This window comes from Podospora pseudopauciseta, chromosome 1 (genome assembly GCF_035222475.1).
Source record: "Podospora pseudopauciseta strain CBS 411.78 chromosome 1, whole genome shotgun sequence".
NCBI classification, from domain to species: domain Eukaryota; kingdom Fungi; phylum Ascomycota; class Sordariomycetes; order Sordariales; family Podosporaceae; genus Podospora; species Podospora pseudopauciseta.
The window spans coordinates 7710286-7737416 of NC_085892.1; the positions used below are offsets into that span (position 1 = coordinate 7710286).

Sequence of the window (27131 nt, forward strand, 5' to 3'; positions counted from 1 at the left end):
CATGGATCCCACGCGGAGAAAGAGAGCTATCCGGCTAAATGAGAGGACGGAGCAAAAGCGCGTCGAGGGCAGATCATGGAGTCTCACGACAGCGGGCAGGCGGAAGGCGACTGTTCTGCTCTCTCCGTATTGCTTGAAAATACAGGGATCTCTCGTCTGGATAGGGACAAAGACGGCCAAGTCTGAGGTCTGCCTACAATCTCAACGTGAAAGCTGCCCCTCATGATGGCATCAAAAACCCCACAGTCACATCCGACCCCCTCTCGTCAGGGGCACCCTATCGTACCGCTGCGGTCTCCAACACCGTCTTTAGGCACTTTGATAGGTGGAAAATTGCTCCCGTTACCACTCGTCTCAGGAAATACAGGACAAGTTTCCCCGTGTCTTCAAGTCTTTCAATCTGCAGGTCAGAGCTAGGCTTCTTCAAACTCTCAATGCTTTCCCATTCAAGACAACCAGCGATAGTCTGGCACGCTTTGCCTCACTGCCTCCCTTTTCTGTACACAGCCATTCAGGCAGCCCCCTTCTTTGTCTTCCCAAGAAACAAGATACAAAAAAGACCACACGCCCACCCATCATTATTACCAAGGTTCTGTCTACCATGCTTGCAACGAAAGATTCTACCGAGAAAACGCCGGCGCGAACATCAAAAAAAAAATGAAGTACGCGGTAGTCCCCGTATGCGAGTAGCAGCAGTTAAAAAAAAGGAAGGACATAATTATACAAGAGAATCGTAACGTTGGGAACAACCCAAAAGACTACCCGGCGATCAACACCCAGAGCAGGAAGAATATCATCTAGAAACATCATATCAGCGAGCTGCATAGACATGGCCTGAAGGGAAGGTAACCCACAAGAACGCCAAACATCTTGGCTAACAACCACCTGTTGCTGCTGACTCGTGACCAGTACTTGAGAAGCTCTTTCTGTGCGCCCTCGACATTGTCCACGACGTCCTCTCTGCATACGGATATTAGCTAATGGCATCACGTAATAGGGTGGTGGAAGAAGGGGCTCACGTGTTGGCATCGATTCTTTGAATCATCTCTGATTGTTCGCTGACCATGCCAGCTAGTTGACCGAAGCTGGAGAAATTGATCAGCTGTGGTCATCTTGATCTTCAGGTTCAGAGAAGAACTCACATGGACCCCAGTTCGTTGATGGTAGATTCAATGGCTTCGATGGCTTGCCCTCTTTGCTGAATGTAGTTGTTCTGGCCACCCTCCTCCATCATCTGGAGCTGCATCTGCTGGTCTACCACTGGGTTCAGAGAAATCAAGTCATTCCCCGGTGATGGTGTCCCCCGGTTTGGCGTGCCGTATAGCGGGGAGGCAGATTGCTGCAAGGAAAGCTGCGCATGTTGCCCGACGTTCGAGACAAATGCCTCGGTCCTTGACCTCGAGGCCTGGATGTTCTTGGTTCTGATCTCCAACACGTCCTGTCACGGCATCAGTGCGCGTTCAGATATCCGACTGGGGTGTGTTTTGTCCTACCTTGAAGTTCGCGCTGACATCCCCCAACTTGCCCTGCAAGAGAAGCAGAATGTTCTTGTTGTTCTCCCCCTCTTGGTCCGGTTTTGGGTGCAGCCGTCTGGAAAGGGCCTGGAGATTTCGGATATCCTCATTGAGGCGGGACAGATCTTGCTTGATGATGAAGGTCAACTCGTTCACCTCGACCGGGTTGTCGTCGAAGAGGGATCGCTTCTTGGCCAGCTGAGCCAGCTTTTGCAGCTTGCCCATAGTAGCCGAGATTCCTCTGCCGATTTCTGCCGCACTCCGTGCAAACTCTGAGCGCTTGGGTTTGGCATCGCCGTTGGCGGCGCTTTGTTGACTGCCGCCGAGGAGTCTTTGCGATCCAGGTTTTGCCACTTGCTTGCGCTTCGCGGCGCTGACAATGTGACGGAATTCCGCCGTGCGGTCGTTGATCGCGACGGCCATTTTGAAAGCCGCTCGGTGACGAAGACTGGGATATAGGTCGTGGCTGTCTCTGGTATTTGTTCCCGATGATGTGATCGAAGACGATTAGGGTACGATCCGGGCTTTTTGCTGTCGCGATGCGCCCGTGTGGACTGAAGAAAGGCGAGCTGAGGAAAGGTGTCCAGATAGGGAACGCGATGTTGATTAATTAAAAGTTGGGTACGTAAATGCGAAAGCCGGCAGCGAGGGTCTTGTCGGAAGAATGGTCAGAATGGGGCGCCTATGACGGCTGGAAACGGTTGGCGATGTCCAAGATGTCGTCGTGATTGAAGGAAACGTGGTGTTGTTTCGACAAGGAACGCTTGGACCCCCTTTGACTTGCGTAAGGTGTGGGCACAGTGCAGACGATGCGGGAACTGTGGCTGGGACTGTGCGAATAGCGCAGGGTCCTGATCTCGTCACTCTCTTAATCAGCAGCGCTGTAGCGGCTTTGTATATAGAGTTACAGGTGCTACTTGGAGTGATACAGCAAGAGTGCACTTTATGAAAATAGGTGTATCTATGTACGGCAGAGCTGCCAGAGAGCAATCAGCAAAGCCAGGCCTGGTTTGAAGCTCCGTACGAATTACACTCGCCTCCTGGGCAATCCGATGACGCGCGGCAATGGGCATCCAGTGCCCGCAATCTAGCCAGGTAGCATCGACACAGCCCCGCGCAAGGGACCGGGCCATCTGCCCGTGATAGTTTGATAAGCCATGAGGTCTGCCGACAGTCGTATGGAGTTCTCGATCCACCAGTTCAGTGACTGCAGGAACACACCAAAAAAGACCAGGGGCCGTGGCCTTGTCGTGTTGGCGCCCACGATGCACAGGACTTCGTGAGATGCTGGGGGCAGCTGCATCACCGTTAAAGAGCGAGGTTCTGGAAGAACTGCAATGGATCTTCCTCATTGGCCTTGATGAGAACTTGGTGGAAGCTCAACCACAGGGATTAACCCGCCTTCCAAAGCGTCATTCTTCAGCAAACTGGCCTCGTGTCTTGGATGTCCTCAATCTCAAACAATTTCAAGATGCATGTGCACAATTAATCCGATTGTCTTCGACCAGACAATGAATGCCTTTCTTTTTTTTGGCCATCAGCAAGACTTGGCCGGACCCCACAAAGTCAAATCCACCCCGAATCCGCGCGCCTCTGATCCTTGTTCCCAAATCGTGAACCCCAGCAGATCCATAGTGGAATTCGTTCATGATCGGGTGGACCGCTGGGAAACCCCGAATGACATCTGCCCATCTTCTCTCCTTCATAACTGTCCACGTTCGCCCGACCAGCCGTGCTTCGTGAACCTGTCCCTCAAGCTTTGGTTCTCAAACAACTCCTCGCGACCAACTTGAGCCGACAACTGATCCGGTTTGAGCCACTGGACGAAACCCGTGCTACGCCCGCGGGCTCTGTTTTGCCGCATTCTGGCCGACAGACCCAACTTGCATTATTGGGGCGCTCTCCTACTTCCAAGCTCCCCTTCCGAAAAGCCTCTGAATTTGCGCCATTGGAGGAGCTGTTACTGCGTCTGCAGGCTCGAAGCTGCTGAAAAACAAACTGGACGGCACAATGGACGACGGCTCCTATGGGAATGTATTTCCTACAAACCGGTCCATGTAAGCAGATTGTGCCACCCCGCTGCGTTCCCGTTGCCCAACCTCGGTGCGCACAGCAGTGCGTCGATGATACTGCTGAACTAACACCCCCTCTTCTCCAGGTCACCTGCTGTAGGGTCTCCGGCGCAAGCAAACGACATGTACAAGGTCAACGTTAGCAGACAAAAGACGAGAAAGTGGGCAAACTTCAAACCTCAGAACTATGATGGTGATGACTGGGGCGACGAGTACGAAGACGACGAACCTGAGCCGAACCCACCGCCGCAGTCGAAACCGATGGGACCGCGCTCCCCGACGGAACCACAGCAATTTCAGCGCGCTGTAACCATGCCGGAGAGCACAGGGTCGCTCGCTACGCTTCCATCACAATCTCACCAGCAGCCACGGAAGAGCAGCTTAGATGCCGCAACATCGCCCACAAGCCCGAGCTCGCTGGCTTCGCCGTCCAGATCCCCGTTCGTCCGACCGGCCGATATCTATCGCAAGTTGGAGGAAGAAAGAAAGCGTTCGTTAGAGTCTCCGAGGCCAGCTTTGAGCAGTGTTACGGGGCCACCTGTTGTCGACCGGCCACAACATGCCGCAGGAGCAGAAGCGGGAAGCAGGGAAGATGAGGAAAGAACTGGTGTGAATCGAGATTCGAGACCTGGTTTGGCTACGGTTCCCGAGAGAAGGAGCGAATATGGGCTTGAAGGGCTTCTTGACAGCTACGGATCCGACGAGCCCAGCAATGAACCTGCGAGTTACACTCCTCATTATACAACCTCAGAGGCTCAACCTCCGGCGCATGTTGAAGATTCCAAGGTTGATGTAGGCAAGCAACTCCGGCGATATTCAACAAGCCCCCAGCTACCGCTCGTGACCCGCATGTCGGGCTTCGGCGAAGACCTATTCTCCCCATCAAGCTTTCTCGACAGCTCAAACCGGCAACCTTCTGTCCCGGCCGTTGGTGTCCCAGCCGTTGGTGTCCCAGCCGTTGGTGTCCCAACAACAAGCACTACTACTGGCACCGCGCAGGTCTCAAATGATCCTTCACGGACACAGTCGCCAGCCCCTACACTTCGTCAACATCAGCCGCAGCAATCACCCAGCACACCAGCAACTCAGGGTATCAATTTGGCGTCGACCGCACCCGAAACCACAGCCGGGGAGACACCGTTGACCCACGATTCAAACCATCCGGTCAGCCCGGCTGCCATGAAGCACGGGGCCGAAACTTCCAGTTCCGCCATTGCGGTTCAACAGGACTCTGGTGCGCCGCCGAGTTCGAACACTCCTGCCCAACAGCAGCCAGCCGCAGATCTGCCGCGGGAACCCGCAGCAAACAAACAGTCCAACGAAAAAGGGATTCTCAGACCGTCGTTACCGGGTGGCTGGGTTTCCGAAACCCCAGCGACGCCAGGTGAAGCTTTGCTGCCTTTTCAGATTGAGCCCGTCCCAGCAGCAGTTGAGAGGGCTGGCGGAGACGCAAACTCGGGCACGCCAGCCGAACACGCTGCTTTCAGTATGGATAGCTCCCACGCACCTAGCCACGGCGGGGCAAGTCCTGTCAAAGAAAGCGGGCTGCTTGAAACACAAAAAGCACCTCTTCCACGCCCCGCCTCTCCTCGCGCGCTGCCACCACTCAGAACCACAAGCCCTTCGCTCGGCACAACATCTGCGATGGTTCCCGGCCCCGAATCAAAGGTGAGCTACGAAACGACCGAGAAGGTGGAGAGCGACGCTCTTGCGGCTCCCGAACCAACCACTACGACAACGGAAATCTCGGAAATCACGCCCACGGCGCCACTGAATCCACGTCGCGACCCGCCAGAGATCACCACTGATGTACATCCTGTCTTATCTCCGCCATCCTACGGGACTGGGTCCACGCTGGAGGCAGACACAAGCTCGCCTTTGAAGGAGAACGATGTTCTGAGCGAAGAGATTATGAAGTCACTCAGTCCTGTCCAGTCAACAGAAGGATTCGGAAATATTCACGCAGACACCACAGACGCTTATCAAGCAGCCGCGCGGTCCCCTGTTCGGGAAAGCAGCTATCTGGGTGATGTTTATGATGACTACTGGACTGCGAGCGAAGAAAAGGTAGAAGCCGGGTTGCTTGCCGCTGCCGCAACTGGTCAGCAGCCGGAAGTAGGGAGACCCTCCGATGCCCCTAGCGTTTCTGTCGCGGAACCCCCCCGAGAAGAGACAGCTCCGTCGCTGGATGTGAAAGCTGTCGCCCTTTCCGCAAGCTCACCAACTAGCCCCGCGAAACCCGCAGCGTCGGAGGGCGGAGTTGGCAACACACCCGTGATGGAAGATACACGTAAGCGATTCTCATGGGAGGCTGGATTTAGCGATCCGGCGCCTGTGAGTATTCAGCCTGCGGTAAAAGAACCGGCCGCTGAGCCGAAGTCTCTGGCACTTCCGACCATCACAACACTACCTGCCGAGCTGGATGCCGCTCGATCAAGTCCTGCTCCTGGCTTGAAAGCCGACGCTGTGCCTCTTGCGGACACCGTCTCGCAAGCAAGCAGTACCCTTGCCCCTAGATCAGCCAACGCGACACCCATTGAACCACCATCTCCTATCTCAGTCCTTTCAGACAGACCTAATGGCAAAAGCCTAGCATACGCAGATGAAAAGATTGCTGTTGAGCCGCCAACGGGTGAAGAGCGTACATCGCCAACCCCTGAAAATATTGCACCACAAGAACAACAACAACAACAACAACAACAACTTGCTTCTTGGGCCGTGGCGCCGAGAAAAGGATCCATCAACATCCTTCCATTCCGGCAGGTTCTGGAGATGCCAATGTCGCTTGACAGGATTCGAACCTTTAACGATTCCAGAGCCCAGTTCGCCGCAATCGATACCGGGCTTGATGAGTGGCTCACGATAATGACATCGCGGCACCCCGAGCATACAAACGCATTTGTGGCAGGCTTTGGATCGCAGCAAGGGTTGTCACCGACCGGAGCCCCATCTCAACAGTTTGGTGGCAACGGCGCTCATGGCCTCCCGGCGAACATTCCTATGCCACCACCACATCAACACGGCGCAAGTGGATTTTCACATCTGCAACATAGTGCACAGGTACAGAAGAGCAAGGTGCTCTTGATGGCAGCAGGGAAAGCTGGAAAGGGATTGTTCAGCAAGGGCAGAAACAAGCTCCGGGAAACGGGTGACAAGGTGTTTTCAAGTTCATGATATGTGTCTTCTTTCTCTTTTTTTGGGTCACGAACTTGCCCAGCTGGGGTTGGATTGTATATTGTGTTAATACGGTTGGAAACTACATTATCTTTTTCCAGGCACAGGCATCAGCCACGTGAAGTCAGGTTTGGGCAGGTGGGTAGGTGGTTTGTTTTGGTTAGGAGGAGGGTTTTCTTTTTCATATAGGGAGGTGGCATCAGGGTATGGCATACAAACGTTGAAGATCACGGGAATTACACACAGACTGTTGAACAGATAAAAACTATCATCGCCCATGGAACCTCTTGAAAGAGCATGACCTGTCTTTCACACATCAGACCAATACCTCCAAATGTCATTCTGCAGCAACCGAAACACAGTTATCATCACCGGTCAACGGCGTTTTGCCACACTGAGAGCAACACGATCAGTTCTTGACCCTGCGTAGCCGCCAGGTGATTCTACCCTTTGTGCAGCCTCGGAGTCTATATAAAGTCTCGTTCCATTGCATGAAGCAAGTGGCTTGTCCACCCTTCTACATTAGTTCCCTCATATGTATTCCTGTTCCTGCAGTATCAGTCCTCGGCACTTTAGATACACTTCGCGCACGTTGGTCTTTTTGCTTCTACTGCACACGATGGGATCTAGACACCATAAGTCATCATCAGGCACATCTAGCCAACATCAACCTACCTACCATGGACAAGCAGTCACCAACTCAAGGTCGACACCCATGATCAACTACGGGCATGGATCATTTACAAGCTCGGCAGGGGCAGCATCGGGATTCCTCACTCCCTCCATCAACTACGGCACTGGGATGTCACGACGGCTAGTTCCGGGGACATTCCCGCGTGTCGTTTGAGCAGTTGTTGGTAGAGATTCTGCGGAAACCGGTGCAGAGGATGGGTGTTTTTTTGGGGCCGGTTCTACCTGTGCTTGATACCGTTTTTTTTTTTTTTTTTTATAAAAAAAAGAAATCATTCCCCTGGGGGGGAAACATCGATTGGCTGGGCGGTACAATTCTTTTGTTCAAGTCTCTTTGGGAAGCTGTTAGGAAGCTGGAGTTGATGATTGACGAGAAATGTGGTGTGGCGAGTTCACTGTCAGAGGATAAGAAGGGAGTGCTGTTGTGGAGTTGGGAGAGGCTTGGGCTTGCAAGCAGCTGATAGAAGATTCTAACATACTCTTGATGATGGAAATCGATCGAAGAGGAGGACGAAATCGAAGTATTGGAGCGTAGGTTTTGAACCTCAGGGGGACTGTTAGATTAGGATATGGATGAGGAGGTTTTGGTAAGCAGCATGACATGAGAATAGAGGGCGGGCCCCTTTTCAGGAAGAGCAGTGGAATTCAATACGGATATGCCTGAAGCAATCATCAGTTCTGTGCTTGACTGACAACCACTACCGCAGTAGCATTATTGATCAAAGAGATGGAGTTCAAAGACCACTTGTATGGGGGGCGGTAAAGACTCTACACGCGAGTGATTCAACACTTGAAAGAACAATGATGCCGAATTTCATGTGCTACAGTTTACAGTGACCAAGGTGGGTAGGTAGGTCGGTACCTACCACGGAAGGACTATACACACACACTGCCCTTTTCTTATGCTGCTTCTCGCTGCCACGCGCCGTAGTTTAGCTTCTCTCATCACATCATCCACCGCGATTTCGGGAGTCTTGTTTGGGGCACTGCTGATCACAGCAAAGAAAGGAAGTTGGGACAAGGCTGGGGCCGCAAAAAGGCGATGAAACAAATTGAAGGATCTTGCTACACAAGTATCGATTTCCTCTCCATGGCCAAACCCACAACACCTCCTCGGAGTCGAATCCGATCTGCCCTGCAGTGTTCCCAATGCCCAGCCGGCTGCTGCTGAGAGGTCCAAAGACGCAACCAGCGTACCAAAATATCTCTTCTGTTCCACGGCTTCTCTGGCTTCCAACGCAACACAAAAGCCGGGCATTGCACCACAAGACTCTCAAGGTGAGGATGATCACCAGGAGCCAAGAGGCAGCATACTCAGCACATGCTACCCTACGGCACAGCCCGCCTGGAGAACTGATAGTGCCAGCCATTCTCCACGTTCGCAGTAACTCTAGCAAGGATCTGTGGGCACCCACTCATCGTGTCCCAGAGCCCGTTGTTTCCCACGCAAAAATAGCATGGTTGCGAAATGCTTACTCTACGGCTCTCAGCCCAGCGAGGCAGCATGATCTCAGCATCAAACGGCAATAAACAAAAGGGGAAGCGTGGTGATAGAAGAACACGAGCCAGTGTAAAGCAGACCGGTAGTAACAGAAACTGCACTGTAAGTCCCCATCACCGGTCCACAGGGCATCAGGCTGCCATCTCAGCCCATCAGCAGCAACAAACCCGGGCCTTGAAGAAGCTGACCCCCTGTCTGCGGGGGCTGAACCTCGCATTCAAGACAAGGGTCCTCTTCTGCCAGCAATTTCGACCTCTCAAAACCAGGAAACTGCTGTCGCGTCTTACTCTGCATCGTGTTTCTTTTTCTTTTGCACTCTTTTGCTACCGTCGTCATTGTTTCAAGCTCAACCGTGGGAACGACAACGGCTCGGTCCCAGCTATCGCGAACAAACGTGGGCGTCCTGGACCCTGATGCGACCAGCCCCCACCTCCACATGGGACGATCGACAAGCTTGAGCTTGAGCTTTTGCTTTTCCCCTCTTCGTCTCAGCTCCAACGCTGACGGCGGCGACGTTATATATACGGTGCCCGAGTCACCTCCGGTCGGGCGGCAGTTCAACACAATCCGTCCTCCGACACAACGGAGGCCCTACCTAGGTGATCGAACTGTACCGGATTGTCGGGTCTTGCAATCGGAGCTCGACCGAACGCCCTCCTCCAACACAGACATTCCCAGAAAACCGGTGGTGTCCTCGGCGCTGCCCTCGGCGCTGCGCAACACCGGCACAAGCGGCGCTTGGGCTCAACCTGCAATAGACCAGCAATTGGTGAGAGATACGAACCAAAGAAAGTCAGTGGACAATACCACTCGCAGTCGCCGCGCCGGCGACCTAGCGACAAGATCGGGAATTAGTTTGAAGCAACACAAGGAGGACGGCAGTCACTTGCAACCTGGTCGTACAGTCGGTTCACAAACCACGCACAACTAAATCTGAGCTCCCACTTGCGTCCGCGCTGGCTTTCCCACCGTTACTTTCGCGACACGTCGTCGACGTCACCAGTACTCGCTTTACGCTATCACGAACTTACAATGGCATCCTACAATCCGGCTTACAAGCCACTACCTCCTCCGGGAAACTTCCAGCAGGGGTATCTCAGCGCCCAGCAGCAACATCAACATCAACAGCTTCAACATCAGCAGCTCCAACATCATCACCAACAGCATCAACAATACCTACAACAACCACAACAACAGCAGCAGCAGCAGCAGCATCAGCAGCATCAGCAGCATTCGGGCCAAAATGGGATAGAGCGGCCTCCGTCTTTTGTTGGTCTACCGCCCATTCGCCGTGGCTCATCGCTTGGCTTGAACGCTGAAAGATTCTCTGGTGACAACAACAACAACAACAACAACAACAACAACAGTCCGGGTAATAGTAACGGTCATCAGCAGCAGCAGCAGCAGCAGCTCCAACAGTATGGACAGCAACATCAACAGCACTCCGGCACGGCGCAACAAAACCCCAACACCAGTCATCAGGGACAGCAACATCCACAACAGCAATCGATTGTTCAGTCTGTTTACCGGCCAACCCAAGGTGCGCCTGGTCCGCAAACCCAGGCCCCTACTCAAGGGCAACAAACATGGCAGCTACAAGGTCAAGGTCAACAAGGACCATCCCCGGGCCTGTCCCGCGGGTTAGCGGGAGCTGCCGTCAGTTCTCCACACGGAGTGAACGGAGTGCCCCCGCAGGGCCCACAGCAATATACAGATGGTTCCGGTCGACAGGGACCGATGCTTCCTCATATGCTACCGGTCAACCTTTCCCAGAGGTTTCAACCTCAGAGTTGGGTACCGCAGGAGTCACATCTAGCAGAGCCTCTACATCCCTCGAGCCGCCATCGTTCCTCACCAAGCAATGCCTCATCACAGCACCAGCAGCAACAGCAGCAAGCACAGCACCAGCAGCAGCAGCAGCCTCATCAGCAGCCATCACCCCCGCAGCAACAGCAGCAATCATACTACGGATTTGACAAGGAGACCGGCGGCCCTGTTTCTGGAGGGCACTCCTCGCAAAGACCAAAACCACAGGCTTCCCAGCCATCTCAGCAAACACATCCGGCTTTTAGGGATCAGCAGCACTACAACGGGTTACCAAGCCAAAGAGCTCACCCAACGCAACCTCTTCCTGCTCTCCCGACTATTCAACAAAGCCCTGTCATCCCGCAGGAATCCGACCAGGAGAACCAGCAGCAAAAGAATAATGTATCATCGCCAGGCTCCGGCGCTCCTGGGATCACGGTTACTGAAGATGGGCGTATCAAGCGCAACTCGGGCGTGTACTCAGGACTCAGAGACAGATTAGCCACGGGCGGTCCAGTCGAGCGCCGGGATGGTGACGGGACTCCGCGATATCAGGGGGTTGGCAACGACGTCGTCTCTGACTCAAGCGATGACGAGGGCGACTTACCAAACCCAATCGGTCCATTTGGGGGAAGGGCGGCCGACAACGATAGTATGATTGCGCATGGCCCGGGCACGCCCATGGGTGAACGTGTCCCGCCTCCGCCATCGCAGTTTGCGCCACCGGGCCGGAAGCTGACTACTTTCTTCGGCATCGGTGCCACACAACCATCCGGACCTCAGCAGCCGAACTCGATGAGGCCTGACATGTCGAGAACTTCCACGTCGACCAATGCCACGGAAAACCAGCCAGCTGGAAGCATCGGTGGACCGCCGAAGAAGCGCTTCTCTGCTCTTAAGAATGTCTTCCATCGATCAGAGGGCCATAAGCATTCGCCGTCATTCACTATCAAGACATCACCCCCTCAGGCACAGGCCCAGTTTCAGGGCATGAACCAGGGGCCACCTCCGGCGTCGTTCCTCCAGGGGCCACCTCCCGGTCCATTGCCAGGCATCCCTCAAGGGGAGGTTCCAAGGACACCTCAGGGGCCGGTTCAGGGGCAGTTCCAGGGACAGTCACCGGGTCAGACTCAGGGACAGGCCCAAGGACAAGGTCAGCACCCTCAGGGTCCCACCCCTCCGGCGGGAGCTGGCCCGCAGCCCGGTTCTTTCAATCTGTACTCTGGACCTGAGCGAACTGTCACCGGTTTACGGCAGCCAGGTCATGCGCTGCCACCTCCGGGCGCCCAGAATCAGCAGTCACCACAACAGCAACAGGGGCAACCACAGCAACAAGCCCAGCAACAACAGCAGGGCAGCTTTGCGCAATACGACCAGACCCGGAAGCCCAATGGTGGCATGTTTGGATTCCTACGCAACCGAGCTGACTCCAAGCCCAAGGATGGTCCTCCTGCTGTCTCGCTGCCAATCCCCCCGGGGCAACCAATTCCCTTTTCGCCGGGGCGGGGAGGACAACAGCAATATGGCATGAGCCCAGCATTGGGTCCAGATGGACGCCCTTCCACTGCGGCTAACCAGCAACTATTCCAGTCGCAATTCGGGAGAGGAGGTCCGGGATCGCCAGGCCAAACGCTACCTGTCTCTCAGCCCTCTGATAACGGTCAGCTAGATGATGAGTTTATCGCACATCGACCGCCGCCGCTTCCTCAACAAAGCCAGAGTCAGCTGTCGTTTCAGCATGGTCAGGCAGAGAATCTATCTACCGTCAGCCGCCAACAAGAGCAAGAAACCACGCCTTACTTGCAGAATGCTCAGTTACACCAGCCAACCAAATTGCTCGACCCAACCCCTGCTGGCTCCGCCTTTGAGTCTCCCGTCTCGAGCAAATCGCAACCTGTTTCTCAGGCTGCCGTTGAGCAAGGACGGCATCTGAACGATTCGCCTGCTAGCTTCACTGTTCAGCAAGCTGTTGCAGTTCGCCAGCCTCCAGCTCAGAGCTACGGACAGGGCTCTCGGTTCAGTCCAACCCAAAACCCCACGCGCAAGCCTCTGAACGCCTCGGAGGGGTTGAATAACGATCAATCTGCTCCTCCCGGAAGTCCTCCTGCCGGTTATCAAGGACAGGGCCCGACACAGTTCGGGGTGTCGGGACCTAGCTTCCAGCAAGAAACGCGAGATGCTGGACCATCCCAGTTCCACCCTTCTGCCGGAGTTCAGCTGCCGGATCAAGATAGCAGAGCCCCGTCAAGACAGTCGATCTCTGCTGTTTCGCCAACCGTTGAGACGCCCTCTATCCACATGCATCCTCAGGGACTGAGTCAAGGACCAGGAGCTGGGCCTCGCCCCCCGAGCGGACACTCTTACCAGTCTAGCCTTCAGTCCTCTCAAGTTCAACAAGGTCAGGCACCTCTCCAAGGGATTAGCACTCAGCCCACTTGGGGATCGGCCCAAAGTGGTCCTCAGCCCAACCGCGCACCGTTCGGTCCGGGTCCTCGTCCGAATGGCAACCCTATGATTCCTCAGTTTCACCAGAAGGAAAAGGAACAAAGCACAATTTCGAAACTCTTCAAGGGCAGCAAGGCAACCGGGCCGTCGGCACCGAAGCCAGAAAAGGGCGAGAAGGAGAAGGGTGGCAATCTCTCGGGGTTCCTTGGTGCTTTCAAAAAGGGGACGAAGCAGATGGAGATTCATTCACCCAACGCTCTGCCGCCCATGGGTGGCCAACCGTTCTTGGCCGGGCAATCTTCTCAAGGCCAGAAATCCCAGCCTTTCGCGCCTCATCAGGTGGGAGTTCAAGCCCAGCCGCAGCCACAACAACAGCCTCCAGCTGGTGCGTCCACTCAGGAACAAAGGCCCCAGCAAACTGGTCCTGCTGGTCAGCATCCATACCAAAATCAGCCTCAGTTCCAGAGACAGCAAGGGACTGCGCCAACAATCCAACCATCGCCGCCATCCCAGCAGCAAGCTCCTCGCCCTGGTCCGCCTCCCACCGAGCCAAAGTACGAGAGGGTCCCTATTCCTGCCTCGTATGGGTATGTTCATGGCGAGGGACGTGTTGCTCCTGGGCCTGTTGGGTTCTATGTTGGCCCTACACCTGTCGGGTTGTATGGTATGCCTCAAGGGCAGATGATTCCAGCGGGCTATCCCCAGCAATGGGTACAGCCAGGAGGGATGCCAACTCAAATCCCGCCTGGAGCCGTCCCTGGTCAAGTGAATTCTCAGCAGGTCAATGGAGCTCAAGGTGCTTCACCCCAGCCCTCGAATTCTTCGGTTCCCGTCAACGCTCGTGATCCTTCTCCCGCGTCTCAGGGTCACGTTCATGTCCAAGCACCTTCACCGGTTCCGGTTCAACCTCCAGCACCCCCACCTGCCAGTGCTGCCCCTGCTCTACAGCAGCCTCCAGTATTCAACAGTCAACCGTCTCTGCGTGAGCGGGTTCCTTCTCCGGAGGCCCAACCCACGCAGCAGACTCAGCCCCCACAAACTGCTCAGCCAGCTCAGCCACCTCCTCCAGTGCAGCAACCAGCGCAGTCACACCCGGCAAGTACTTTGACCGCTGTTCCCCGCCAAATAGAGGTGTCACCTCAATCCTCTGTGCGGACAGCTGCGCCTCAGGCACCGTCGCCTAACATCTCGCCTCCTGAGAGACAAGTGCAACCTCGGCCAGAACCAGCTCGTTTCGACAGCCGGGACAGTGACACTTTGCCCTCTGCGCAGCCAAGTCCCCTCAAGCGGAATGTCAGCCCGCCGCAAAACGGCAGCGCCACTCACCAGCGCCAGTTCTCCGCCGGCAACGGACTTGCTTCTCTCCCCTCGCAGCAGCGGTACATGCAGTCTAAGCAGTCGCCCTCCCCTCCTAATGGCAGCCAGTTCCTACCGCCAAGGAGCCCGGATCGACAGGCACCAAGCACGGTTGTTCCGATCCATATTGCAGGCGCCAGCATCGTTTCTCAGGGGTCAAGAACTGTCAGTCCGCCTCAGGATTCGAGAACCGTCAGCCCAGAACCAATCATACCAGGCCCTTCTGCTCCGGTTCAGCACCTGCAGTCACCGAGTCGTGTGCCAGATGACAATATTTACGATGCTACGCCGCGCAACTCGCAGTTTGCTCCCCAAGAGCAGCCGAAACAACAACCTGAGTCTCAGCAGCAACAGCAGCAGCGAGCCTCACCTCCACCTCAGCCACAGACACCGCAACAACAAGAGGAACAGCAACGCCAGTCGCCTGTCCAGACTCGCTCTTCCCCTATGGAGGCCGAAAACACCATAATCATCTCCGAGCCCACCGAAACCAAGTCTGCCGGCCCATCCCACGACACCACTCGTCCCAAACTCGAGCTCAAGCCCCCGGCTGAACCACGGCCCCGTTCCAGCTCTCCCCCGGCCGTCGATCACGACTCCGATGACGACCTGTCCGATGTTGAATCGCCCATCATCGCCTCTGCTACTGTCGCGACACTCAAGCCTGCTTCACCAAGCAACAAGACAACACAAACCGGGGCGGTCGCAAGAGAAAACATTGCTATTTTTGAACGGGCAAAGAAGAAGGCCGAGGAGGAGAGGATCGCGCAGGAGAGGATGGTGATGGAGGAGAAGATTCCGGTGTTTGATGATGAGATGATGAATGCTGGGAAGAAGAAGCAGGATGAGAAGGTGCAGATGAGCGCGACGAGTTATCCGGGGCAGGAGTGGAATCCTTATGGGGAGTTCCAGGAGTGGGAGTGAGTGAGTGAGTGGGTGAGTGAGTGGGTGAGTGAGTGAGTGAGTGAGTGATGTGATGTCATTGTAATGTTTGGAATGGTACATATACATGTGTGGATATGTTTATTCATTTGTTTGGGGTAGTTTTTTTTTGGAGATGACGATATCAGCAGACGAATTATTTCTTTTTCTTTTTGTTGATGAGCGTTCTTGTTTATTCTTTGGGTAAAAAAGCTACCAAGTCAATATCTAATCTGATCTTCTTTTCTTGTTTCTTGAACAGTATTTACTGTGATCACCGCTGTGTATCTACGTCTTGTCTCCCTGGTTTAGTCTATGGGAATAGCCTCACCGCTTAGCAAGCCAGTAACGAACGTGAAATGGTCCAATTTGCTACTTATTTCGACACGCTGTGGACACGATCCTCGTCTTGAAATCGAGAACCAAGAGGTGAGAAGGCAATAAATATACAAAAGTCAGAATGTTGACCACTGCTGAAAGAGTGGCAAATACAGCACTTAAGCCGCCAACCCCACATTTCCAAACCGCTAGTTTTCCCGCTCTCCAGCGCTCTGATTTAGTTCTCACCATTCGTCATCATCACTTGCAACTCAATAGCCATTTGTTGTCGCGCACAATCGCGCCCCCCCTTCCTGCAAAACTCAAAACCACTTTACAAAGAACAGACATCATGGCCCCGATATTACCACCATCAAGCAACCCCACTCAGAACAATACCCAAGATGAAACGGGACTAGAAGATGACCACTCTCGACCCCGACCCCGACCCCGGCCCCGACCCCAAAGATCCCCATCCGAGCTCGCCCGCCTCAGAGTCCAAAACCGCCGGCGGGAGTACCTGAGCAGAAACCCGTCCTACTTCGACCGGCCAGACCACGAGCTCTCGGACCCCCTCCTCCACGACCAGCTGATCCGCCGCTTCCTCACCCCCCGGGAGCGGGAAGCAGACTCCAAGTCCAAAGGGTACGCCCGCGTCCTCGAGGGGTCCCTCCTTCGGGGTGAGGAACGGTTGGCAAAGCTCTCCTCGGAGAAACCGGCCGGGGATGAAATCGGCGAGAACGGGGCGGCGGCGGCGGCGGCGGCGGCGGCGGGTGGTGTGTCGCAGGCTGGGAGAGGGAGGGGGGGCAAGGTGGAAGCCGCGGGGACGAGCTTCACCTCCTTCAGCGCCGAGTTGCTACCCCCGCCGGAGACAAAAGAGGAGGGGGAGGAGAGGTGGAGGGGGTTTCTAAGGGATCGGTTCGTAAGGGGTGAGGATGAGGATTTTGAGTATGACGAGGTCGATGACAGGGACGAGCTTGACGAGTTGGAGCGGAGGGAGAGGGAGGAGGAGTGGATCGAGGGGGAGGAGCCGGGGTGGGCTGACAGTGAGGGTGAAGGAGAAGGAGGGGGGAGGGTGGGGAGGGTGCTGACGGGGGAGACGGGGGTGCAGGACTTTTAAAGAGGTTTGGGCAGCGCCGCCGCCGGGCTGGGTAGAAGCTGTTGAGAGGGTGCGCAAACAAAAGCCTGATATTCAAACGCCAACAAAAGCCTAGCAGCTTTGTCTCTGCGGGGCATCAACATCTATCAGGTACCTGTCCCAAAACCCAAGTCTACCCACCCGGAATCGAATCAGCTCCTCCCCTCCCTCATGTACCACCTCATAGCCCTCTTCCTCTCCTCAAACAACGGCCCCTGCCTCCCGTTCTTCTTCATCGCCTCCCACACGTCCAACGCAATCTCCTCCTCTTCGCTCAACCCGCCATTATCGCCCCCCATTATCGTCACCCCCCCCAGCCCATTATCATACCTCCTCACCTTCTTCCTCGTCAACGCCACCTCCCCCTTTTGCTGCCCCGTTCCTGCTTGTCCGTCACCAGCCCGCTCTTGTTGCCGCTCCAGCAACCCCACGAAAAACTGATCCCCCCTCTCCTCGATAAATCTCACCGCGTGTGTCCTCCTCCAGTGGCGGCGCCAGCAGTCGGGTCGGCTGCTGTTGTTTTGTTGCTCAATACTCACCCCTTGTCGACAAGGGGACAAGAGAGAAAAACTTACTACGTCTGTGAGGGCTTGCAGTCGTGGCAGGTGGTGCGCGTGGACTTGATGTGGAGCGTGTCGATGTGGCGGTCTAGTTCCCAGTGGCGGGGGAACTCGGCGCTGCAGACCTGGCCGGAGGGGAGGAGGTGGGCGCACTGGTACCGTTCCTCCGCGTTGGGGGGGGCAGTTCGGCGGGCGTGGGCTATAGGGGGGCTCGGTACGGGGTGTTGGGGGGCGTTGTTGTCGAGAGAGAGGGGGGCTGGGGCTGGGAGGAGGTCGGAGAGAAAGGGGTCTGTGGTGACGGTGGTGGTGGTGGGAGAGTTGAACGGGGTGGCGGTTGGGTAGTGGGGGTCTGGATGAGGGTTGATATCGATGCTGGCCAAACTGTCATATTGGGGTGTAACTACCTGCTGCATGTCTGCAATGGTGTGAGGTTGGTAGTGCTGCTGAGCCGGGTTGTGTCGCGTTGGCTGAAAGGCTTGGTGGCTGTAGTCAGGAGCCGATGGCTGGAAGAAAGCTGCTACGGGCAGTGCTTGAACCTCTGGAGGTGGGTGTTGTTGCGGATGGGGCAGCTGGGAGACTATTCCACCGATATTGTTCTGAACAGCTGGAGAGGAGTATGTTGTCTCGGGGAACGGGGCGTGGATGAATGAAAAGGCATCCGGCTGGGAAGCGAAGAACGACGGGGGAAGCATCTCCATGAGCGGTGCCATAGTGCCCTGGGGAAGCTGTTGGGTGCCTTCGGATTGTTGACCATGACTTCCGAGTGAGTTGCGCCGGCATTCGTAGCAGTCATGCTCCCTCGCGACCCAGTCATACCAGGACGTGGGAGAGTTGGCATGGTCGGGAGGCCAGATGATGTACGAACCAGCGTAGTCGGAAGTTCCGGCGGTGAGAACGCTAAGATCAGCCGGAAGATTCAAGGGACGGGGGAAATCCACGACATTCCTAGAGTCTAGAGACTCATCATGAGGCCGTGTTTCCTATTCCAAGTCAGCAAGACGACTATCAGGGCAAGAACCCCAGTGTGAAAGGGGATAGCCCAATGAAAACTTACCAACCAGTATCCGCGGGTGTCCCCGGCGAGTGGAGGGACGGGATATGCACTCGTGTCGACCATTGTTCTCGAGTCAAACCCTACAAGGTATGTTTGTAGAGATCAGGATGCAGATGAAAGCTCGACAGGACGACCGAAGACTGGGCGGCATCAGAGAAAAACTCTCATCTTTATACCTGTAACAGGTACAGGAAGATCCATCTCGGCCTGCTGAATTGCAGCCAGCTGTCGCCCATCTGCACTGTTCAACCAACGAGATGTCAGAGAGACCGAGTCCCTGCTTGAGTACTCGACTTGTAGCCCCTCGGCCCAGCGTCTACCAACTTTGAAGTAATTCCCTGCAAGAGGTCGATCGTGATCCCGGGACATTTGCTCCCTTCACACCCTCAAAACTAGGGCTAGCTCCACGTGGGGGACAGTCTCTGAGGCATCCCCAATCGGGTCTCTCGCAGCCATACAAAACTGTTTTGTCGGTGTTGGAATATCTGCTCGGAAAAAGGACCAAAGCTTTCCGAAGCAGCTCTGGACACCGCCAGCACTGTGTGAAAAAAGGACGGCGACCTCCCATCCTACGCCTTTCAGCCCGTTTCAGATGAAGTCCGGCGAGTCCCATTTGCAAACTTCCAATATTTTTGAGTTTGAGGCGAGATAAAACTTCATTTTGTTAGTAATGGCGTATTCCGATCTCTTCCAGATGCCGTATAGAAGCCTCCATCGCAGCATAAAGTGCCTTCGGTTACACCCAACGGCGCGCTCAAATGGCAGCGGGAGATGGGTGGTACGGGTGGTACGGATGTATCTTCCATGCTGTGTGATGCTGGACTTCGTCGTCGGGAGCCTCTTCGCACGGCTTATTTCCCGGGCATTGTGAGCAAATGCCGAGCGGCAGGCAAGAAGCAGGAAGGACTCGAACTTCATGGTTAGGGGTGAGGGGGGGTGGGGAATGATACCCGATGCCTTGCAGGAGTGCGCCAAGTCCGTTGATATGCGCCGCATTTCCTCGTCGAAGGGCGTCAGATCTGATCGATTCTCATTCGTAGGATTGTAAGTAAGGATCGAGCCAATGAAATGGCAATAAAATGGGTGGAAAACCTGGCTCGAAATCGTTCCAGCTTCCTGGAAGCTGTCACGTCGATAGTGACAGTGAGTGTTTATTCCCCAGATTCTGGCAGATCTAGCGGGAACTAAGCCTTCCCGTGAAGTTTGACAGGGCTCCAACAATGCGGCTAACCGCAGAGATCCAGGGTCCCAGCAGTTCGTGCACCCTGTTCCGAGGGGGCCAGGCTCCAGGCTTTGCTTGCGTTATTTCTGGGAGCTGCAGTCTCCCAACATGGCCCAACCCCCCCCAACCCATGCCAGAAGCAGTCGAAGAAGGGACGCAGAAATCTAAGAACTTGGGTGGTCCCCTCTCCCGAGCCCAAGACAGATCCCACCCGTTTCTTAGCGCAAATCATTGGTCATCAAGGGCGTCTGTCGGTGCTCCTAAATCAAAGTGCGCGAGCCAACTACCCCTTCGAGTTCGACGTGCGTATCAAGAAGTAATCTACCTGTCGGTGAAAAAGCCGGGAGCCAAGAACAAACAGGCTGGCTCGGTCGGTCGACGATCTGCTTCCTCATATGGTGTGCGCATGCGAGCCTCCTGTCCTTCTTGTTGGCTCGTCAATGCTGGGGTATGCGGGCATGCCAACTAGTACCAATGGTGGCTAAGGGGTGATCGATTCAAGCCAACCAGGAGAGGTCGATGTTTGAGGGCTGGCAGCCTTTCCTGTCCCGCCCTGCAGGCGGTTCATGGGATGTGCTGTGAGAAGAAGCTGATATAGCTATCGCCTGTTCCCGTTGGAGGTGGTGTTCAGTTGACCGCTCTTTGAAACTGCACAGGATAAGTTTCTGCCGGAGATTGTCGATATCAAGCCTGGAGTTCTCTCACGGTGTGTCGCCTTGCCAGACCATGCGTGTTTCAAACCAAGCAGATTGTTTGGGGCTCCGAGGAAAACTTTCACTTGGAGATCTTGGTCGACTTGCGCATCTTCCAACGGCTTTAATGTTGTTGAGTCCTTGTGACTCCTCCGCGAGGTAAATTCAAATACCGTAGATGAGGCAGACTTTCAACATGACCAAAAAGCACCACATGCTGAGAGTCCTTGTAGCCCGTATTGACCCATCCCTGATCACAAAGCAAACAATCATACCCTGGGACAGAAACCTTGGGATATGTGACAGTGGGAAAGTGACAGCAGGTTGCAGTTCCCGTCCCATCCCATGCCGTGCAACTCGCACTAATGTCGTTTGACAGGTTGAGTTGGCAATGTTTGGCCAAGGTGGCTCCAAGTGTTCGTCCGTTGTGCCATATTCCCCAGCTGCTATGCAGCCACTGTTTCAGTCGGCGTGGAGGTCAACTTGGCAGCGATGCTCCGGAAGAACGAACGAATGAATGAATGAATGAATGAATGAATGAATGAAAGGGTGTGGCATCCACGATGAGATAGGTAGTGCAGAGACAGCCGAAGCAGACGGGTGTTGCCGAAAATGTCAACTTGTCAACAGGAGTATTGAGCAATAGAAACCACGTCTGTGTATGTATACTCAGTATGTATCTGTAAGAGGTGAAAATGAAGATCTCGGGATGGCAACAAACGACCTTCGCGTCCAAGACAACACAAACCTGGAACAGTATCCTTGGGCTGAGCAAGATGCGTCAAGCAGGCACTTGCCGCTTGGCCCAATCCCATCCACATAGCAGATATGCATGGCAGGCAAGACAGACGCCAGAAACACGAGGCCTTGAGGTCTTAGAATGAGATATGATAGTGTGCAGCTGTCTCGATGGCTCTCAGTGGGGGGACGAATGACGGACCTTGTTGTGGTGTAAACCAGCAAGAAATATGCACAGGCAATCACAGAACGCACAGCAAGCACAAATGTGCCTGCTGATCAGAACGCCGTTCGGGTCCGGCTGGCTCTTGCTTCCCCGATTGTTGAGATGTTGTAGTTTGGCACCCTCTGTCTGATTCCTCTCCGCGCCTGGAGGGCTAAGGTGGAGGAGGGGTTGGGAGGGGGAAGTCGCATAGTCTTGCCTGATTCAATCATCTCTGGACGAAAAGTTCCGTCTTGGGGGTTATGCCCGTAAGCATCTTGGGGCTTTGGAACCATCACGTAAACGCTGCTGCCACTTCTCCGCACTTGGTGATAGTTCTTGTGGTTTATCATTCGAGACTCGAGATACGGGTGCGCAACCCCAGCTTATCAGATCACATGTTGCATCCAACATCTTTTCGCCAGCGGGAGGATTTTGCGATCCACCGGATCGTCAGACGGCATTTGCACATCCACCAAGCGTCGTTGTCCGGATGAGCCCGGGGTTTCGTGTTGGCTTCATCGTGCCTCTCTGTCAGTCGACAAACAGTGTGACAGAGTTTGCATTTCAAGCCGCAGAAACTGTCCATTCTACCGTCTCCTGTCCATCAAAACAAAACTCTGGACCTGGTCCTCAACACGGACCCGGATGCTGCCCCGAGGACCCGAGTCGGCAAAAAGACCAAAGCTTGTCGTCCACGGACCATGTGTCAAAGCCCCCGACCCGGAGATGGATTCCAGACCCCGACCCGCCTGTCCGCTCCATCAGCAAACGCTTTGACCAGCTGAGCCGCATAGCAGGGGCCTTTCAGAAATGGCATTCCAAACAAGAATCCCGGTTTTGGCTTGATCGATGACGTTGTTCAAAGCCGCCAGTGAAGAAATTGTTGGCCGGCCATCGAACCAAAGAGGGAGGAGGCACCACCAAAACCCGGCCAACTTTTGCTTTGCTGATTGACTCCTCGTAGGGAAGCCACAATTGCTGAGCTGTTTGCCCGCTCGCCATAGCCATAGCGTATCATTTCTCATTAGTCAGCAACCGAAAGGCTCTTCCGGCCGGGTCAAACGGTGGCCAGCCCGTCCGGCCGCAGGAGTCGGGCCAGCTGTTGTTGAGCCGTCCCGGGCATCCAGAGTCAAATTGAATCAACCCCAAGATAGGCAGGATGGAGACTCCGACCCTCCATCCATTACCAAACTGAGCGACATCCTCGGACTCACCCCATCCCATCTCAAAAATCCACAGGCGCTTTTTGTGCCTTCTTCGCACGTCTGGACTCCGCTCCAAGCAATCGGGGACTGGGCAGGGTCCAATGGGAGCCGAGCTGACCCCTGTCTAGAGGCTGTAAATCTGGGGGCGCTTTTCCTTTCCAGAGTCTTGTGTGTCCTACCGTTGCTGCTCTGCACATCTTGGATGCTGCAGGTTATCACCTTCTCTGCCCGCATCCGCTTTCGCTGCCCGGACACTGCTCCTCCTGCTGCATCTCTAGATTCCTCATCGTCTTGTTTTGGACCGCTTGCCTCCCACCATCGACTAACTGCGTGTGTTCCTGTTCCATTTTGAGCGCGCTGCTTAGGATACTCAATTTTTTTCTTTTTTTCTTTTCTTCTTCTTCTCTGCTTATCGACGCATGCCTCGGCTGGCGGTGGCCGTGACCGTCCGACAAAACACCTCAGACATTCATCTCGCTGTCTCACCCGCCGGTAGCAGACGCGATTTCCTTGTGCGGCCGCGAGGTCGAGTAACGGAGGAAGCAGCGGCCTTCTTTTGGTGATTCAAGGACCCGCCAGCTTCTGGTGTGGTCCTTCGCAAATCTCCCAAGCTGGATTACAAGTATGTGCACGACAGGGAACGCGCTTCTCTCAATAATCCCCCAACGCTCCCCGCAAGGCGTCACATGGCCGTTACTAACAAGCTGTGGCAAAGCTTCGTTACGGTGGCCGGCTGGTCCTCGCATCAGCCTGTCCAGTCCGTCGGTCGCCCCAAGGTGGCCCACAACAGATCGCTCTCTAGTATCTTGAGAGCCGCCTCGCCGAAGCCTTCGCCGGGCCACGCTAGGGCCAATTCTATTGCCGAATCGTCCATGACTGCCGACATTGCCCGTTCTGTTCCCTCTACGCCCCAGCCGCAGCGACTCTTCTCACCCCAAGAACATGATGACGAGAACGACTTGAGCACCATCCCCGACCCTAGGAGCAGGGCGATGAGCCCTGCAGACCCCGAAACCATGACCGCCTCCCACCATCCTGATCTCGACCAGGAGGTCGCAACTTTGAGCACCAAGCTCATCAACGCCATCAACCACCAGACGACTTTGGACGATAATCTCTCTGCGACGAGGTTGGAATTGGAAAAGGCCCGCGAGCAGGTTCGGCAGTTGGAAGTCCAGGTGGCCGAGCAGAGGGAGATGCTGGCAGGGGACGTTTGGGTTCGAAGGAAAACCGTCGAGGCCGAAAAGAGCCATCTTCTGGCGCGTGTGGCGGAGGAGAAGCGGGCGCGTGCCGACATGGAACAGCAGAAAAAGAAGATTGAGCAGGAACTGGAGAACTTGACGGCTGCTCTCTTTGAAGAGGCTAACAAGATGGTTATCTCGGCCAAAGAGGAGGCTCGAAGAGAACAGGAAGTCCTTCAGCGCAAGAATGATCAGCTGAAATCCCAGCTTGCCGACACGGAAGCCATTCTTAGGTCGCAACAGGAACAGCTGGTCCAGCTGAAGAACGTTATGGAGCAGATGACGGCAGCGAATGAGGAGCAGGCTCCCCCTACCTGCCCATCGTCACCGACCTTCAGCAAATTCGAGGACTGCGATGGTCCCTCCGTTACCATGAACCACCCGCACCACACCCATAGTCAGAGTCTCCCGGCTGCGCTTTCGCCGTCATACCCAACCAGCTTCACGCAGCTGCTACACCCGGTCCTTCGCACAGACTTGGCGGCATTCCGGGATTTCAAGGATCTTGTCCAAACATCGAAGCGGCTCTCGTCCCAGCGCACTCCTTCGAATGCTTCAAATTCTGGATTGGTCTCACTTGGGCTCGGTCTCGGGTCTGTGGCGTCCCATGTCACGGCGGGCAACCTGTCCAGTACATCTCTTGCGACCAATGCCACCGCCGGCTCGCCGGCGACCTCGCCGCAGACGCCAAATACCCCCGCTTCCACCGTGAGCACAACCTCTTCTGCCGCCGCGCCTGTCCTGCCCCATTTGAAGGAGACCAAGTTCTACAAGAGGGTCTTGACGGAGGATATCGAGCCGACCCTTCGGTTGGACAGTGCGCCTGGCCTTTCTTGGCTCGCTCGCCGGAGCGTATTGACTGCCATGACGGAAGGAACGTTGGTTGTTGAGCCCGCGCCGTCCACGACCACTGGCAGATTTGGCAGAATCATGAGACCTGAATTGATCCCATGCTCTCTATGCGGCGAGCAGAGGACTGAAGAGCAGTATCTTCGGACACATCGTTTCCGCACCAGCGAGTCCGACTCGGCACAAAACGCATATCCCCTTTGCAAATACTGTCTTGGTCGGGTTCGGTCTACTTGCGATTTCCTCGGGTTTTTGCGTATTGTGAAGGACGGCCATTGGCGTGCCGAGGACGAGGATGCTGAACGGGCCGCTTGGGAGGAGAGCGTTCGGTTGAGAGATCAGATGTTCTGGAGCCGCATCGGAGGTGGCGTCGTGCCTGGAGGGCATGTTCATCGAGGAGTCTCCAGTGTTGCGCCTAGCATCCGCGGCGAGCGAAGCCCCAGGCCGAGCCACGAAATCTCGGAGAAGTTTGCAGATGTACCCGAGGTTCCCGGACCTGTCGACGCGGCCAAAGAGCTGCCCAAAACGCCTGAGCAGCGTCCCGCAGACGAGACGCTGCCTGTTCCTCAAGCGCCACCTGCGCTTGACAAAGTGGAGGAGGTTGACGACGACAAGACACCACCTGCCGTCGTCGAGGATGACTCCAAAACACCCCTGGCGGCGATCAAGGACGAAAAACCACCACCCGCAGTGGAAGAGTCTCAGATCCCGCCACCAGCCCTTGATGAGCCTGTCCAGTCCCTCAAGCCGCAACCATCTGTCCAACAAGTCGAGGTTAAGCCTCTGTCTTTGACGATACCCTGATTGGCTGTTCATCTTTGCGAGCACGCCAATCCAGTACATAATTCCCAACCTTTTGTCGACACAAGTTCCAGCTTCGACAATGGACGACACATACGCACATAGCCCAAAAGCCTGGATTATAGGACATTTAATAATGTATTAATACCGGCTCACGACCTGCTGTTTTGGTTTGGTTTTCCTCTTGGGGACAAACGGCAAAGTCATAGATGAGCAGAAGCACATTTGGCGTTTCGGTCATACCATTCATTCGTTTTGTTTTTTTCCTATTTATCTCTATCCGGTCTGGGCTTGGTGCTGAGATTTCTTTTGGGGGAAAAGCGACCATTACCATTCCTGGCGTTTTTGGGTCTTTTTGTTTCATCTGGGATTTCCTTGTGTCGCTGTTTCAATTTTTTTCGCTCGCGTTTTTTTTTTTGTTGTTTTTTTCTTTTTTCTTTTTTTGGCAAAGCAGAATGCAAATCATGGATGGATGGTTGTGGTTGTGGGTGGGTAAAGGGGGATAAGAGGGGAGGGGGATAAGAGGGGGGGGGAAGAAGAACCCCTGGATTGTAAGGATACCTAACGAATGGATTGTGGTTTTCTTTTCTTTTTTCTTTTTCTGTTGTTCACCTTTATGCTGTTCCTGATTTTCCATACATAGTATTAGTATTACCTGTCTACCTTACCATGAGGATAGGGGGCTGAAGAAAGGGGGGTATCAAGTTTGGATGAAGATATGGTTAGATTCCCATTGAAGATGTTTTTTCTGCTTCCCTTTTGTGACTGTGCAATTAATGGGTTGTGTTATTTGTTTTGGTTTTACACTCTCTCCCTCAGAACAGGGCGAGATCCCAATTCTACCTCACGACATGGTGTCATCCCAGCAGGTTCAAGTTGGGAGATAGGAGGCGAGGCTGGGCCACCAACTTTGTAAAAGCCAACAAAGTGGAAGGAGTGATGTCCAGGATGGGTGTAGATATGATGTGCTGTGAGATGTAGATATGGTACTGTTGTGAATGGAAGAGCGGTAATAATGTGTTATTGTGGTAAGGGGGTAAAGTGCTTGGTAATGTGTAAAAGGGGGGTGCAGTGGTGGAAGGCGCCAGGAAGGAAGGAACGTGTGGTGGTGATGAAGGGGTAACCTGGTTAGGGGCAAAAGAGGGAAGGCAATGTCTAAGTAAAGCTCAGCATTTGTAGACCTTTGACAATGGTGTCGAACCTCACCGGGAAAGTGAAGAAACCCAAATGTTTATTTTCGACAGCCGCTATCACATCTATCGAGACTCTCCCTAAATAAATAACACCGTAGGTGTTACTTTTACCCCTGCTTGACCTAACGCCCAGAGCCAGAAAGTGGTCTCTTGGCAGACATCTTCCATTTTCGCTTTGAATCATACTTACTCCCGCTCCGAAGCAGACATGGAATAACAACAACTAGTTCAACATGCTTATGCCTTTATATACACCACCCAAACAGTTTGCTGCTATACATACATATATATATATATATATATGCCCAGTCATCCACCCATAACATCCTTCCATTATCCTTTCAAACCAGCAAAACACAAATAACAAAGCTTATTCCCGAGAAGAAACGTCAAGAAATGCCCCCCTCTGATACCTTTCCCCCAGCCATAACCCCGG

The 27131-nt window shown here is 54.5% G+C and overlaps 6 protein-coding genes across 6 annotated transcripts; 4 read left to right on the plus strand and 2 right to left on the minus strand.

The window, feature by feature from the left end:
* Positions 1-322: 322 nt before the first annotated feature.
* Positions 323-2772, minus strand: sed5 (Integral membrane protein SED5). Its single transcript, XM_062908698.1, has 6 exons — positions 2736-2772; positions 1494-2715; positions 1143-1438; positions 1020-1085; positions 855-960; positions 323-797 (listed from the first exon to the last, which is right to left on the minus strand). Exons 2-6 carry the CDS (start codon positions 1935-1937, stop codon positions 759-761), a joined length of 951 nt encoding a protein of 316 aa, XP_062771819.1. The 5' UTR covers positions 1938-2715; positions 2736-2772; the 3' UTR covers positions 323-758.
* A 355-nt stretch (positions 2773-3127) lies between these two features.
* On the plus strand, positions 3128-6760 carry QC763_121100 (uncharacterized protein; the record flags this gene model as incomplete). The annotated part of the gene is given in 3 exon segments (XM_062908699.1): positions 3128-3571; positions 3673-4517; positions 4533-6760. 3 exon segments carry the CDS (start codon positions 3525-3527, stop codon positions 6758-6760), a joined length of 3120 nt encoding a protein of 1039 aa, XP_062771820.1. The 5' UTR covers positions 3128-3524.
* Positions 6761-9983: 3223 nt separating this feature from the next.
* QC763_121110 (uncharacterized protein) lies at positions 9984-15482 on the plus strand (the record flags this gene model as incomplete). Its single annotated transcript, XM_062908700.1, has 1 exon — positions 9984-15482. One exon carries the CDS (start codon positions 9984-9986, stop codon positions 15480-15482), a length of 5499 nt encoding a protein of 1832 aa, XP_062771821.1.
* A 667-nt stretch (positions 15483-16149) lies between these two features.
* QC763_121113 (uncharacterized protein) lies at positions 16150-16917 on the plus strand (the record flags this gene model as incomplete). Its single annotated transcript, XM_062908701.1, has 2 exons — positions 16150-16549; positions 16571-16917. 2 exons carry the CDS (start codon positions 16150-16152, stop codon positions 16915-16917), a joined length of 747 nt encoding a protein of 248 aa, XP_062771822.1.
* Positions 16918-17087: 170 nt separating this feature from the next.
* On the minus strand, positions 17088-18612 carry QC763_121116 (uncharacterized protein; the record flags this gene model as incomplete). Its single annotated transcript, XM_062908702.1, has 6 exons — positions 17088-17198; positions 17274-17445; positions 17511-17784; positions 17820-17844; positions 17900-18475; positions 18550-18612. 6 exons carry the CDS (start codon positions 18610-18612, stop codon positions 17088-17090), a joined length of 1221 nt encoding a protein of 406 aa, XP_062771823.1.
* A 4871-nt stretch (positions 18613-23483) lies between these two features.
* SEC2 (rab guanine nucleotide exchange factor S2) lies at positions 23484-25505 on the plus strand (the record flags this gene model as incomplete). The annotated part of the gene is made up of 1 exon (XM_062908703.1): positions 23484-25505. One exon carries the CDS (start codon positions 23484-23486, stop codon positions 25503-25505), a length of 2022 nt encoding a protein of 673 aa, XP_062771824.1.
* Between the last annotated feature and the right edge of the window lie 1626 nt (positions 25506-27131).

What these genes read in the sequence shown, in the direction of transcription:
- sed5 (XM_062908698.1), bottom strand. Translation starts at nt 1,937, where the DNA reads ATGGCCGTCGCGATCAACGACCGCACGGCGGAATTCCGTCACATTGTC. An exon ending in ATCAACGAACTGGGGTCCAT is followed by an intron (nt 1,086 to 1,142) that starts GTGAGTTCTTCT and finishes CAATTTCTCCAG; the next exon opens with CTTCGGTCAACTAGCTGGCA. An exon ending in CCAAGATGTTTGGCGTTCTT is followed by an intron (nt 798 to 854) that starts GTGGGTTACCTT and finishes TGATGTTTCTAG; the next exon opens with ATGATATTCTTCCTGCTCTG.